Genomic DNA, 16,124 nt, shown 5'->3' with positions numbered 1-16,124 from the left:
AAGATCTTCATATTTCAACTGAGAACAGCATTTTAATGCTGAGGCCTGATGGGCACAGAGCTGATGCTCCTCTCCTTGCATCATACTGCTTGCCTGAGGCACCATAGTCTCCTGGAAAACTCCCCCGAGATTCTCAGACCCTCAAAGCATCATTGCTTGTACTTGCAGGGTGCCCAGCAACAAAGCAAGCAACTTAGGAGGAAAGACAGCCCAAGAGGCAGCTGTCTTCTCAGGAGACAGGGCATGAGCTATGCTACTGGAAGGGTGCAAACGGGTACTGCATCCCTCTGGCTTTCCCAGACAAGCATCCTTACACCACACTCCCTGAGGAGGAATGCCACAAGAAAAGCCCAGTAGGAGCAATACAGTTGTCCTTCTCCAGCCCATTAGTGACTCATTAGTGATGATGTGCCTCCTACCTTAGCCTTGACAGGCTTGTCAGGATCAGGAATAGAACCTGAAGACAATCTTTGGAAAGCAGTAGGATGACTGCTCCTGCAGTTTATGTTCCACCTAAACACCATGATCTAACAGTCTTTCTTAGGGCAACCAGATTCAAGAGTGCACACAACTTCTGCTGAGTTGAAGCAGAGCTCTCTGAAAGATCTACTTTATTTTGAGACCCCCAGGAACCAAGAATCCACTCTGCTTTGCTATTGTTCAGCTGGTGGTTTGTCACCCTCACTGAATAGCTCAGTAGTAACTGGCAAGGAGTTTTCTCACAGAATACAGTGACGTCAGAAATCTTCTCAAGTAGGGGTCTGTAAACCAGTCATTTCTTGGGTAAACAGAACTCCTCTAAGGTCCCTCCAAGTTAAGGATTGTTTTACTGGTTAAACCAAGGTATTCCTGTGACTTTTGCCTAAATCTCTTAGAACCCGTGCACATCCCTCTTACTGAACAGATGTCAGAACCAGTCAGCAGTGGTCAGTGAAGTAACAACCTTAAAAACTTAGCAGGAAGAGACTCTCTGTGAGCAGGCAGCACATAAAACAGGTCAAGGGAAGATGTCTGCCTTCAAGAGTCCATGAAGCAAAGGTTTCTCCTACTTGGACTATTGTGAGACTCTGAAGGACTCATTTATGCATGCAGCCATCTCTGATTAAGAGTGTTCAAGGATAAGAACATCCACTGATAGAATTAATTTAAGTGGCAGGAGAGTTGATTCAGCCTTTGCCTGTCAATACAAAAGCTATATGAAATAGGTATACAAATCCCCACACTTAGAATTTGTTCTCCATGTTCAAATATTTATAACTGCATGATCTGCACCTCTCTCCATTTCCACACCTGTCTATCTGTGCAGTACTAAGATGCCATTAGCTCACTTAAGGAGGTGGCGGAATCCATGCGACTCATGTGTTAATGAAGCTGAATTTTCCTCAAAGAGAAGGTCGTTCCAACAGTGAGCAGAGCTGCTCTTCCCTGCCTGAGCTCCCTTTCTAATGGCCATCGCAGGCTCTTGGCTGCTGTGCATGCTGGCACTCTCCCTGCAGGGAAGGCTGGCTGCCTTTGCCAACCGCTCGCCCCACATAGCTAATAAATCCCAGACAGGCGGTGCTAACAGAAATGTCTTTTTCCCCCCTTTTAATGCTCTTTGCATAATGGCAAGCCCAAAAATCGTTAGTGAAAACGAGCTTATCGCAGGGCCCTTTGACAGCCCTAATCTGCTTATGCGCAGCACTTTGAGCTGCCAATCAGAGCAATGCAAACTCCTGCTCTGTGATCACATGAGGATGAAAGTGATATTGCCTGGGTCACCTCATTATCTATCCTCTCTGTTAACTGGGCTTCAGCTTGTTCTGGTTTCCCTTAGTGCTGCAGTCCCTGAAGCAGCACCTTCACTTGCTCACACAACCCAGGCAAGCAACCACTTTCCCGAAGTGACTCCTCCAGATGTCTGACAGCCACAGACACATTTGGCTTCAATGCATGCCTCACCTCACAATCAAGTGTGTGAACCAGGGATGGACTCCTGTGGGAGCAAGGCAGCTGGGATGGGATGAAAATCCAGTGGTTTGGAGACAGTCGCATTTCGAGCCAAACACCCATATGCTGTCTGTCCAGACAGCTTGTCTGCATGGGAGTGAATTGATAGAGATCCACAAACCCACTCAAATCAATGTCTCCAAAGCAATTTCCCAGCCTGTTTCACTCCTCCACCAGTTCTTATGAACCTACCCTTAAGGAAAGACAGCACGATCAAAGAGACATGAAGAAAAAACTTACCACTTGGGTGCACCCCTCTGCCAAAGAGCCCTGATCCAAAACCCCAGCTGACTTTCCCCATTACACCCTTTAGCAAACTGCATGCTGGCATCCCTGCAGACCCGCAAGGGCAGAAGCACCGTGCTCCTCCATGCCCAGGTGACGCAAACTGGACTGCTTTTGATTTGTCTTCAGTAATGCACTGTCAGACACTTACTGGATTGGGCAGTTCTGGCTTCGATCGTGGGGGTGTAGACTCCTACCCCCAGCTCTGAGCGGGCACCCAGACGGAACTTATACAGCGTGTCTGGTTTGAGACCTTCCACAGCATACGAGGAGGTTGGGTCAAACTCCACCTTTTGCTGGCAAATAAAACACAGATTATTTGGTGTAGCTGGAAAATCTGGAAAGCTGGTGCTCAGCTCCCAATGCCACTAGAACAGGTAGCCCCATCACCCATTTGTGCATCCACTTCACCTGAAGGGCACTTATTTCTCAGCTCTCATGCTGCTATAAACACAGGAGGACGAAAGGACCATGGGACACTGCTGCTATGGCACAGTTCTCACTATGCTGCCCTGAAGCCAGCACTACTTTTGATGTATTTAGAGCTGAACTTCCTTTAGGGACCTGGCAGTGAATGTGGAAGGGCTCTCTAGGCCACCTTCAATTTGCTTCTTAAGCGTAACCAGTCCTGGAGCTGCAGACACATTGGAGGCCGTTTCAGGCCTGCCTTGAAGCCCAACTGTTTAAAGGCACCACCAATAAGGACATCTCAGGGATGGAGTCATGGTATTCTGTAGCCTTTCTAGTCTCAAAAGTCACTAGTTATTTTGCTGGGCATCAAAAAGCACTGCTGAGATCACTTACATAGAAGGCAGAGACTGCCATACTCCTAAAACACAACCCTGAGACGGAAGAAACACAAAGAAGAGCTAGCTCTCCTGCTACACCAACTCAAGCAGACACTGCTTCCCAGCTGCTGAATTGTGATGTTTGGCCTCAAGTGCTGTTGATGCAGAAGCAGGATCCTTACCTGAGTACCATCCTCCCCTTCCCAGAAGAGCAGCTCATATTTGGTGATGCGTTCCTGAGAGGCGGGCAGCCATGTCAACAGAATGCGAGTATCAGACTCTGCTTCTGCCTGGAAGTCAGCTGGCTGGGCGGGAACTGGGGATCAAACACACCGTTAGTGCCGGGAGGCAGATGCAGGGAAGAGAATCACATGGCTTTGCAGAGTCTGCATTTCACCTTATGAAGATCCTCCTTCATTCCTTCTGGACCCTCCCTTCTTCCCTCTGTCCCATAGTGTGCTCTTGGAACAAGCCAGTCAACAAGGAAGCACCTCTGGGACTGAGGTGGGTGACTATGGGAATTGTGCTTGCTCACAGTCCCCGACTGCACCCCAGCTCCTTCTTTCCGCATGTGTACTCAGACCCCAGAAGGGTATGGCACAGTTACACAGGTATCAAACTCCACATCCAGAACCTTATGTCACATTTTAGCCGCTGTATCCCAGACAAACCCGTGGGCTGAGTTACTCATACAGAGATTAACCAACTCCCCAGGACAAGCTGACAGCTTAAAGCTGATAGCTGTGGGGCAGGCATGCCATGCTGACGTGCAACTATCTGAGCACCAAGTGCAGTTCCAATGCCTGGGGCAAATCAGACACACAGCTGAGCCACACACCACTGGGGTGGCCATAGAGCCAAGAAACCTCACTCCATACGTACCCCCTTGCTGCGTTTTGACCTGGATGATGTCCGAGGGGGGTCCGTCACCCACTGAAGTAAAGGCCAGGACACGAATGCTGTACGTGGTCCCTGTGATGAGGCTTCCCACAGTGGTGAGGTGGCTGTCATCGGTGTTGTGTTTCTGCCACATGCTCAAAGGCAGATGTGGGTCAGTGGTATAGTAAACACGGTACCCACGGATCTGTCCGTTTGGCTCCTCTGGCTGCTCCCACTGGACCAGCATGGTGCTGGCACTCAGCATCCGTGCTTGGACTTTGAGGGGCGGGCTTGAAGGAGCTTGCTCTCCTGTCCGGGCCTCGACCAGTTCACTGGGGGGACCTCTGCCAATGTTATTGACTGCAATGACACGGAACTCATACTCTGAGAAGGGGCTGAGCCCACCTATGCTATAGCGGGTTGTTGCCACACCATCCACCTCCTGGAACTGACTCTCCAATGATTTGGGCTTGTACTGGATGACGTAATACGAAATAGGGTCGGAGTTGCCCGAATCCCAGGTGAGGGTCACGCTGGTAGCTGTCGTTTCAGTCACTAATGGCTCTGTTGGAGGTTTTGGCAGTGCTGCAATTGGAAGGCAGAGAGGTGTGATTTAAATAATTCAGTCAGCTCAAACCCTGCAATGTGCATGGGGATAAAAATGGAGCTGCCACCTCCCATTAACATTCTTCTTTAAAAGGCAGAAATCATTTCATACTCTAGAACATGCATTTTTATATTACCATATATTGCTTGAAGTGGTTCTTAATGGAAGGATAAACAGAGCAATCATGTTATTAGACGTGCTTGACGCACTTACCAGCAGCAGGCTAAATAAAGGTAATTCAACAGGGATGCAGGAATGTTTCTGTCATGGGGGTTCAGCTGGCAGTGAAAAAGTGCTTACTGGGTTGGACTGGCCTCAGAAGCCAGGCATACAGCTGATTTACAAAGGGATACCCTAAAGCAATCAGAGCACCACAGGTCATCTGGAGCTATACTCCTGCTTCCATTGGAGGCAGCATCTTGGGCCATAGGGAGTTCACGGGCAGTGCTGTTAGATGGGCTGATGGGGGAATGCCTTGTAAGTATTACAGTACATGCAGGAGGGATACAGCCAGAGAAATTACCAACTTTCACATCCACTATTTCACTGGGTGGTGTGTCAAACTGCAACCAGACAAAAACTGTTACACAAGAATTCTGTGACACTGACATCGCTTAAGTTTTAATGAGAATGCAACTGTTGCAAGGAAACATCTCCAGGTTTGCCATTTTACCAAAAGAGCAAAGAAAGTGAATGAATGTGTGTGAGAGAAATTTGCAGAACACACAAATACTTTAAGACAATGACAGAATTAAAGCCTACAATAAGTTTAAACCTCCTATGAACCACTCTAGTTAAGTCTTTAGTGACTCGTAATGCAGCTGTGCTTGATGAGGAATAAGATAAAATGCTCAGCCCAAATTAAGATCCCAAAGTAATTTATTCTTTGGCAAAGCCATCAGGTTTCCAGTTTCCATGTGGTTCAGCTGAGGAGGGCTGGCTCTTAGCACGCCTGCTGCAAGTGCTGGGAAGAATGCCTTTTCCAGTGCTACTGCAATGTGAATACCAAGAAAATTGGTGAGGGAAGAACTGGCATGAGAGGGAAGGGCATGCAACCCACAATCAGACCCCACCCCACCCCCTACAGAGGACTCAGGGAGAGAAAACACCAATACTAGAGCCTGAAGCAATGCATCCAAGAAACTGGCAGCCCCCCTCAGGCTTTCAAGGACAGGTGCCACTCATCCTTTCTTTCCTTTGGAAAGCTGCAAGCTTGATGCTTTCCAGCTCTTAGGTGTGCAGCCTGCATGTGAGCAAGGAGATAGCTTGCTTCTCCTGTTTGCCCTGCAAACAACAACCCTACTTTCCAGCAAGCACAAGAGAAGAAACACTGGGTAAAGGGGTTAGGGACAGAAGATGTAAAATATCCAGAGATAGACAGAAAAGGCAGAAAAGACAGAGAGAGAAACAAGGAGGAAGGCAAAAGGCTAAAGGAGCTGAGAAGACTGCTCTGTGTCCTGGGGGCCTCTGCAGTCCTGGGGCAGCAGCGGGCATCACATCAGCCAAAGAAGCAAGGCAAGAGTCATCCCAGGCACAAAGAGGTAAACACTGGGAACAATCAGTGCAATGGTACAGTTCCCACCTCCTCCCTCCATGACCAAACCACCTTCTCATCATGCTTCTTTCTTTTGTACACTCTCGAGTATGTGTTATAACCAAGGCAACCCCAGTGCTCTGTAAGGAAATGGGGGCTGGAAAAGGTATCGACTAGCAGGTGCTGTGAGTAAAAGGAGGCTAAGGTTAAAAACATCCCCTGCCTGGCACCAGGGAAAAGAGAATTTGCTGTTAATCTCCAGGTCAGAAAGGGCTAACACTCAATTCTGTGATTTGTTCAAGCAGGGACTTGGTGCTAATGGTGGTCATAGTGAGGCGGGGAGGGGCCTGCAAGAACAGCCAAGTCTCATCTGTGGAAATCTCAGCTACAAATCAACTGCAAGGAGAGAAGGAAGGGGGTAGTGTGGACCTGCTTGGCCCCACGCAGGAAAGACAGAACATGTACTTCAGTATCCCACTAGGAAACTGTCTTGATGGGCTGCTCTGTACCCACTGGTCAGGAATAAGCAATAATGTCCTCTTTGGGGCAAAGCTACTTGTGAAACAGCTACAGGAAGCATCCTTAACAACAGTGACAAAAGAAAGAGAAAGGGAAGGAGGCAGAGAAGGGAAAAAAGGAAAACTGTCAGAGAAATATGCAACAATTTTAAAATGAACATGTATAGCTCCTCCCTGCAGAGAAGGAGGATGCTCAATCTGGTGAGGCTCACACACACACTTCATGTTGCTGGGATTAACCTTCTTGTCCTGCCCTTACTGCAAGAGGACATCTCTGTGCAAACAGCTCTCTGACTGCAGACATCCACTCCCCATTGATGGCCTATGGCCTGCCACTGTGCTGAGCAGATCCTGCTGATGCATGGAACAAATCAGAAATTACAGACTCAATGAGGTTTCCTCATGGCGTAACAGGAACCCAGCCTGACTTAAACCTGTCCCTCATCATGTAACAGGGATCAAAAAAAATGACCTCCAAAGAAAATACCACACTCTAAGCAGGAAAAAAACAAAGCTGTGGTTTTGGGAACTCCCCTTGCAAGCTGGAAAAATCACAGGAGACTGCAGTCAGTTGGCTGCACCCAAGAACACTTTGGCAAAGGGCCACACCTTTGAAATTCCAGTAATAACACCACAAGGAATAGCTGCTTACCTTTGACAGTGATCTGGGCTGTAGCTTCGATCATGCCGAGGGAGGAGATGGCCACACAGGTGTAGTTGGCAGACTGCACAATGTTATTCAGCTCCAGGACGTTCCTACCAACGGGCATCTCATCTTCTTTGGTCAGTTCCTCCACACCAGCCATCCACTTCACATAAGGCATTGGAGCACCTACTGCCACACACGTGAGGTTCACGCTCCCCCCAGGCATCACTTCGTGGTTGCTCGGAGGGATAGAGAATCGAGGAGCAACACGCCGCACTGAAACAAGGAGGAGACAGCTAGTAGGGTCACAGAACCAGCAGAAAGCACTCAGTTGCATTGCTGGGGGTACGTTAGAGGGGATTCAATGATTTTGCCTGTCTATCCCTTGGGACAGATAAAATGAAGCACAAATGCTGTTCGCTGCTTTGCCAAATTGCACATGCTTGACTCTCCTTCCTTAGCCACTGGCATCTTATTAGAACTCATTAAGGGATGGCTCAATCCACTCCCTCCAAACATAGCCTTTTGAAATCATATTACTAACATGAAACATTCCTCCATTTAAATTACATCCTTCTAATTAGAGAGCATGCACACACGGCAGTCACAAACTCTCTCTGTGCAGGGCCCACTGAAGCTCTGCAAAACTGAATTACCTGCTCGATTCATTAGCTCTAGAGTAAAGCAACTCGTCCTCTAAATCTCACAGGGTTAGGGCAGGAGCAGCAGAAGGGCTTCTTTCTGAATTAGCACACATGTGCTGCTAAATAATTCCTTTCAAAATGTAACTCAGGTTCTACCCTGGCTCAGAAAAAAATAGTCACCAGAGCTGCATGACATTGTCAGGGCCTGAACAGATCACCTTGCTGGGCAGGAGAGAACTAATCCTGACAGATGTGAGATCATATCTATTTTGACAGAAGAGAGCTAGGCTGGCAGAAGCCTTCCCACCTTTGTGGCAGCACTTCAGGAGATGTATTCCTCCTTATTTCATAGCACAGCTTCTCTTAATATCAATCCCTTGCTGGGTATTTCATTCAAGACTTATTTGTAAGCAACTCTCAGCTACAATAAAGCTCTAAAGCTGGCTGCCATATGCATTCCCGTCAGGAAAATGACACTGAGAAATGAGGCCCCTTCTTCAGGGTTAGTGTTATGGGCCTATTTAAGCAAGGGTAGAGGAACAACTGTGCTCGGTAAATCTCTGTCTCCTCTGGGCAAGCTCATTTTAGTCTGTAGTTAAAAGAGGAAACTGCTTGAACGTGTCTCGCCCAACAGCCCTGATCTCCTCTATCCTCCTCCACTGGAATGGCAGCCCCAGAGCAATGCCTGGGTTCATGACTGACCAGCTCCCAGGGAGCCTCTCCCTGCCAATTACAGTCCTCCATCAGTGCATCAGGCTGGTGGAGCAGCAAATACCTGCAAAGCTGGAGAGAAGTCGAAATCAGGCAGGAGCCTGAGCGGTGTCAGCTCACAACACGCCCCAGGCACAACCGGCCCCAAAGGTGCTGGGAGTCCCCCCAAAGGTGCTGGGAGTCCAGGGGGACACAGCTTCGCTGTCCTGGCTCCTGCCACCATGGCGTCTCCGCAGACGGTAGAGCTGCTGACTGACTGGCAAGCTGCAGAGGTGTCAGCTCTGCTGGCCAAGTTGACTCCCCAAATCAAATTTCACTAGTGCTCTCTTTGATGATTCATCCCAAACCAACAAGGTTGCAGAAACAGACTGAACCCAGAAGCCCCCACACTAGCATGCACAACAAAGCTAAGACTTCATGATAAACCAGACAATGTTGTCAACATTGTGTGTGCAGTACATATCATCTTGGGGACAAAACAGGCCTCGTTAGCTCCTCACCAGCCAGCAGAAGGATACCCTGCTTTGCCTATTCTTTAATTTTTTTTTTTTTTAAGGTCTAAATCCAAAGTCTTGCTGGTTGTTTCTTTTATTCAATTATTAAATCTCAAATCAATAGCTACATGAGTGATCGCCAGTGAGGCATTACCTGACTGATAGGGCAGCGCTCCCCAAACGAGACAGAACTGAAAGTGTACTCAAGTGCTATGCAGTCATGAGAATACGGAGTAAACCTGATGGACATGGCAATGGTTTAACATGATGGTGTCTATTTCCAACCAAAGCATCTCTGCACCATTTGGTAAGAGTCATTGTTTTCCAATGAACATGATGTTGAACTATTCCAGGTAGAAGCTGTTCAAATTCTGTCCCCATCCAAGGACCAAAGCTACCCACCCACACTGCATTAAAAAAAAAAAGAGCAAACTCCGAGGATAAAGCTATTGGTGTGCAGAGTACTCACACACATGCACCAGGCGAACAGGCTGGCAGGCACTGGAGGCCACTACAGTGGAAGGGAGAGGGAAGGTGCACAGGAACGCAGATACAGGGACACAGGAAAACATGAGACTGGAGGACAAGAGGCCATGCGGGAAGGTCAGAGTCCAGCATGCACAAACAGGTTTTGACTCCCAGCCCTATGAGACCAGAGGCAGTGCAGCCCACTGCAGACTCCCCTGTACCACACTGTGTCCCTGTGTCAAGCACTGCTTTCAGGGTGCTCCTGGGGCCACATTGAGCCCTGGAAGTGCTGTGTCCCCCTTCATGTGTCCTGTGGAGGCAGTGCCTGTGGGTGCCTGTAGTCATCTCTCCCTTGGGAATTCAGCTTGCTCCCCAGCACAGGGAAGATGCATTTCAAAGGGAATGGGGGCTCCTTCAGCAGGTGCTTAATAGGGTGAAGGGAAGCACTGAGCCCCTTTGGAAGTGTCTCTCCTCACTGAGAAGCAGCAGAGGTGATTGTTGTGTTTGCATGCCTACAGAAGGGATGACTAGAAAGGAAAAATCTCCTGCAAGTCAAACTGTACAAGAGGGTGGGCAGCCCACAGCACGTGGGCCATGTCTCTTGCACACTGCAGCCTGAGACCTGCCATGAAGCTGTGTGGGGCATCAGGTGTCAAGCCTGGCAATAGATGAGTGGTTAAACAGGCCTCTGTGGTGTATTTTTGCAACTCAGAATGGCTGAGTTGCTTTCCCATCATTAGCACACCGGCAGAGCTGCTAAGATGGTTTCGTTGCTGCGCACCAGGCAGCAGGGGTGCCCCAAGGCACCACAGCTGCTAAAAATGGATGTCATGTGTAGGGGTCAGGTCTCAACACGGGAGGCAGGAGGGGTCAGGGCAATGCCTTTGGTGAGAGATCTGGCCTAGACCATTTTCTGGCAGGAGTGTGTGCAAAGGAAGGGATGGGCTCCGTTAGCCTCCCATTCTCCTGGGGGATAATTGGCAGCTTCTTGTCCCAGTCAGTACGGAGGGAGAAGGGGAGATGCTGTCAGTTAGCATTAGTGAAAGCTGGCAGAGCTCTCAGAGCAGCTTGCAGTGCACCATCAACACACTCCTCAGGCTCAAGCCAGCAATTTAAGTCACTTGCTTTTCTAGCATAAGAGTCTGGTAATAATTTAAATCAGTATCTAACTCCTCAAAAAGCAGCATTTTACAAGCGAAATCACATGGGCTAGCACAGACCATGATGCTACCTTAAGTGCTCCAGAAAATTTTGTTGTTCTTCATTTACTGCAGCAATGAAATCTCCCCCTTTATTACAATTTTCTTGACAAGAACTTGCAGTATTTTTTTTAATCTTCTTTTTGAATAAAGATCAGAGGAGGTGGTTTGGAGGTTTTGCAAGAACAGCACAGGGAAAATTGCTGTGAATATTAAAATGATTTCAATGGACAATAGTATAATTCAGAGGTTTAGTTAAACCAGGACTGTCAAAGATGAAATTCATTGCTATTCATCCCAAGAACAGGTATCGTAAGGGCTCTGTGCTGCTCCACTATTCACCACGCCTCCCTGCAGACTGAGTTCCCTGGGAAGTGAAGTGAAACCCTGGAGCAGTGAGCAGTGCAGTGCAACCTGAGCCTGTGCTCTGGATCCCACAGGACAGGAAGAAAGAAGAGTGTGGAGACTGGTTCCCCACTCAGTGGGAAGGATGGTGGGGAGCAGGCAACACAACAGCCACAGAGATTGAGATTGAGAATTGTTAATAATTCAACATGCATTAACATGCACATTCCTTGCCCTGAGAGCAAAGAGCATGAATCGATTGCCCTGCTCCTTTCACCACAGGAGTGGCTTTTTGCTAACATCTCAGGTTCCCTCTGAGGGTGACACTACCCCCTTGGAGAACCAAGGACCTCACCTCCCTGCTGCTGTCTGCAAGAGCTGTAGGCCCCAGTCCACATGGGCATGAGTGCCCAGGGCTCAAAGATCAGTGCTGCTATCTCCTCTCTAATGCACTGAGACACTGCTGGCATACAGCAAAGCTCTGCAGGAAACACAACAGTGCCAGAAGGACTGCCCATGCTTCCAAAACCATGCAGTGCTGCTAGGGAAAAGGAAACCAAATTACTATTCCCTGCTGGCTGTCTTGGCCACAGTACAGCTGAGCAAAAGACAATGCTAACACTAGCTTGCTGCTTTTGCTTTTGGGTTTCCTTTCCACAACATCTACCTGGCATCTGTCTAACTCTGGGATTAATTTTTCCCCTTCCTGGCATCCCTGTTGCAGGCTCACTGGGCACTGACTCACAGTGATGGAGAGGTGTACCCACATCCACACACTTCTCTGCTCCTCTCAGAGGCAATCCCAGCTGCTCTGGTCCTACACCACTCTCCTGACATCCCCTCCCCTTTTGCTCTTGTTCTGCACAAAGGTAGAGTAGTCTGAACTCACATTCAACTCTGAAGGAGGACCAGCACTGCTGGGGCTGTGCTGCTCCTCCCTGGCCCCCAGCACAACAAAGGTAAGTTTGGACGGCTGTGCTTGAACTCCCCAACTGAGATGAGTAGTAGAGAGAAACAAAAAAGCACATCCTTCAGAAGGTGGCTGCCCAATTTCAATACTCCAGCCAGGCAATCTGGAGGATCCTTGGTGCACAGGGTATGCTCTTGCCATTGCCACACTGCTATGCTGTCCAAAACTCCCACCTTCCTCAGGAACCACCTCCTCAGAGCTGGAGTGAATTTAGGAGACATCTTCAAAAACGACCATCGGTCTGCATGGTTTGCTCATCTGTAGACACCTTTCATCTCTCCCTAGTGCTATCATTTTAAGGAAGGACTTCAAATGGAAAAGCAGTTGTTGGAGTCTCACAATCTATTGACAGAATCAACAGCAGGAGAGGAGAAATTGGAACCAGAAAAAATGCATTTACAGTCTAATCTTGTGCTCAAACAATGCTGTACTATTTATGCTCCCAATGCATCCTTGAGTGCTGACATTTTATAGACAATTTCCAAAACAGGGCCTTGCCATTTTTGGATTATATTTCAGCTATAACTTTTAGGTCTAATTATTTGCGCTGACAACCACATATAAAAGAGGATATATCATTACAGTGGTGCAGCACTGGAGACACATCAGCATTCAGCATACTGACATACTAATAGCAAAGTAAGGAAGAGCAAGATTGTGGAGCTATGCAATTTGCATTCGCTCTCTGAAATTTCTCTGATGAAAATAACACAACATTAAGGAGGGGAATAAGAGAAAAGATCCACTGTATCAAGATAAAATAACTCGTTAATAAATAACCTTGTAGCAGACACAGAGCAATAATTAAATGCATGGGTGAGCAGTACACTGTTTTAAGTAAAGCTGGAAAAACGTAAGATGTAATTATCAGTGCCAAACAAATTATAAGTATGGCAAATCCCAATGGAATATTTAGAAACTAATTTCTGGCTCCACATTAAATATTTGTGTACGTGGTATTTTTGGTGGGGTAGAAAGGAAGGGCTGACACAAAGAATGTGAAATTATCTACTCCTGCTGGCTTATAGCCATTCCCTGCTGCCTCCCCTCACCTAAGCCATGCAGCTAAAATGTTTTAGTGCCCTGTCAAAGGTTTGTCCTCCAGAGGTGCCTGAGCTATCACAGCAGTTCTCCAAATTCACTGAAATCTGGAAGGCTTTGGGCCTTGACTTTAATTTCTTCTGTTTCCTTCCTTGTTCTCATTTTTCATCATTGTCTTAGGCTCAGGTAATTTCATCTCTCTATGAAATCTATTTTTAGAGGGTAAACAACAAGGGCCCTATGCCTCAGTACAATCTAAATGAGAGCATGTTTCAGTGAGAGAAACAGGAGCAAAGTCACTGTACTGGAACAACTGCTATGACAACTTGTTAAAACTTGTTCCAGTGATGATTATAAGATCAACTCATGCAGCTGACTGATGGCATGTGTGTGAGAAGCCAGGGCCTCTTCCCTATGCCACTGCGAGTACCCCTCTCCCCCAGTGCATGTGGAGGGATGGAGCTGTATGGTACTTGTTTGGTGAAGGAGTCATCTCAGGAAAGTAGCTCAGCAGTTCTCCCAAAATACCAACTATCTTCAGCATGAAATAACGATTGCCCCAAGCTAGGTCTGCAGCTAGACTTAATTTAAAAGCTGGAATCACTTTCCATTATTGTCCTTTATTCACCTCTGGCCCTCTGAGGGCAGCAGGACAGAGGAGGGCAAAGCATAAATCAGGTTGTACTGAGTGGCTATGAGCTCCTGTGCACATCAACACATGCCTCCCTGAGCCATCCTAGGTAAGGCTGGGGCCACTGCCTGAGCTTCCTGTGCTCCTGCCAGCAAGGGAAAGATCCAGTCCCAGGGAAGAAAGGAGAGACAGACCTGCACATGCAAAGGGCCCTTGTCCAAGCATGGAGAACTGGCCACTCCCAGAGTGAGGACTACCAAGGAGCAGTGAAGCTACCTCTGCATGAGGGCCTTGCATCTCTTAGCCAGCTGCCCTTGCTGGCCTATGGCAAGGGAAGGCAGCATGCTGGGTTCCATTCCAGGTGAGACCAAAAGCAAGCTTTTTGCCCCTACAGAAAGTTAAAACTTTTAAGAACTTTTTAAACTATGGGAGAAACTGAGGGATTTGCTCTCCCTATCAGCTTGTGAGGGGACTGCAGATCATTCTGATCTCTGCTTCCAAAGACTACTCCTGATCTCTGGCCAGAAAGCAGCAGCAGTTTAGAGGTACTACACTGGCACCTAGCACAGATAATGGGTTAGAGAAGGACCCCACAAACAGTAGCATGCACGCCTTTCCACCCTACCTTTGACCAAACCCACCCTGGCTGGTGATTGCATGCAAAATATATTTTGTGCATTTTAAATCTCAAGCAACAAAGGCATGCAAAGCAAAGTATCAATGCCATCACCAGAGTCACAGCAAACAGTAAGCAGATTTCATTAGGCACACCGTGGCCGTGCCTGGAAGGGAGGCAGTCTGCAGAGCCCCCTCCCCTTTTGGGGATGGCTCTCCTCTCCCTACTGGAAAAGTCCCATCTGACGTGGTGTACTGTAGATGGATAAGAAGTGAAAAGGACCAACCTTCTCGCTGATCTGAGAGATGAAAGTTTGTTTTGTTTGATGGCAGAGTGCGATGAAGATGAGGAGGGAATAAAAAAAGACAAGGAAAAACACAGAGAGTAAAAACAGGCCAAGCTTCATCTGTCCGCACACCACTGAAACGACAAGACAAGACTACAGAGGTCAGCCGCGACTTCCCACCACGCACACACACCGCTCCTGGAGCAGAGCCTGTCCCTCCGCCTCCCTGAACCGCTCGCTGCTGGGCGAGGCAGGGCAGAGGAGTCTGCACATCCCACTCATACTCACATGGAGGGTGCTTTGGGGGCAGCCCCACGCCGGGCCAGATGCTGGAAGCACAGACACGATTTACATGTGCAATACACTCACATAGAGCACATACACATAGAGCAAGGGACTCCAGCCACCACACACACTAACACGTTCCCACACGCCCGCTCCAGCTATAAAGATGATGGCAAAGGCACTTTAAACCCATTGACCACACACTGAGAAGAACATATATGTAGATCCAAATTTTATCAAGTATGTAAGAAATGTTCCAAGTGGTGAATGGAAAATCTTCTACCATGAAGAGCTGTTCCCTCTCTCCAAACAAAGAGCTAAATGCAGCAGAGAGGTATTAGGCAAGTGACAGACATGCGCAGTATCAGCTGGGCTCAGTTTCGGAACACACGGAGCTGTGAGCGAGAGATGGACAAGAAATCAGAAGGACAAAAACACCCAGAGAGAACTGAGCAGGTCCTAGTTTTTGTTCCTGCAGGAGAGACAGTAGAAGGTTAGTTGCATTTTCCTTATAGGCAGAGATCTTGTTTCTCAAGCAGGGGTGATCTCACTCCAGCTACAGATTTGTGGCGTATCAGCTGTAATCAAACCCTCACCGAGAGAATACAGAAGGGGATTTGATAGTTAAAGACTGCTTATGAGTCACATTTTTGATGGGGGAAGGAGAAGGTGGGGGGAGGAACTTGCTTTCCAGCAGGAACACTGCAAATTACAGAAGAGCATGTGGCATTATACAGTGCAACAGTACAGTCAGCCATTTCCAGTGATTAGAGGACAGGATTTTAACCAACACTGACAGGGTGCAGACCAGGCAACAAACTGCCAATAAAAGCTACAACAGTGGCCTACGAAGTGTAATGGAGCTTGCAGAAGAACAGCAAAACAGTTGTTTATGTTTCTTCAATCGAACTGATACAAGGGAACTAGAGCAAACCAACTTAACTGGCCCATAAAGGGTGGCCACATCCAGTGAGGACCCCCACCTGGACATCCTCGAAACAACAGTCCTAGCTTAAGGTCCAGGTCTCCTCTCGCCTGCTTCAGACAGGGGATTTACCTCTTGGTCCACAAAACATTAACACAAGGCTCATTTAATCCTGTGAGACCCTGTGAAGGGAGGGAACCTCTTTATTGCTGCTCCCAAGCCACCACTTTACTTCCTAATCTAATGGAGCATATCACATCTGC

General features: G+C 48.0%; 1 protein-coding gene across 1 annotated transcript in view; it reads right to left on the bottom strand.

Moving 5' to 3' along the window:
• PTPRF (protein tyrosine phosphatase receptor type F) overlaps window positions 1-16,124 on the bottom strand; it is a 196,438-nt gene that overhangs the window by 67,225 nt on the left and 113,089 nt on the right. The window contains exons 5-8 of the mRNA XM_054384023.1: window positions 7,253-7,522; window positions 3,945-4,526; window positions 3,245-3,378; window positions 2,426-2,570 (exon numbers count right to left, since the gene is read on the bottom strand). Coding sequence (XP_054239998.1) covers window positions 2,426-2,570; window positions 3,245-3,378; window positions 3,945-4,526; window positions 7,253-7,522 — 1,131 coding nt within the window. The remainder of the gene's footprint in view (window positions 1-2,425; window positions 2,571-3,244; window positions 3,379-3,944; window positions 4,527-7,252; window positions 7,523-16,124) is intronic.

This window comes from Indicator indicator, chromosome 10 (assembly GCF_027791375.1).
Source record: "Indicator indicator isolate 239-I01 chromosome 10, UM_Iind_1.1, whole genome shotgun sequence".
Classification (NCBI taxonomy): Eukaryota; Metazoa; Chordata; class Aves; order Piciformes; family Indicatoridae; genus Indicator; species Indicator indicator.
This window is presented reverse-complemented; position numbering and strand designations above follow the sequence as displayed.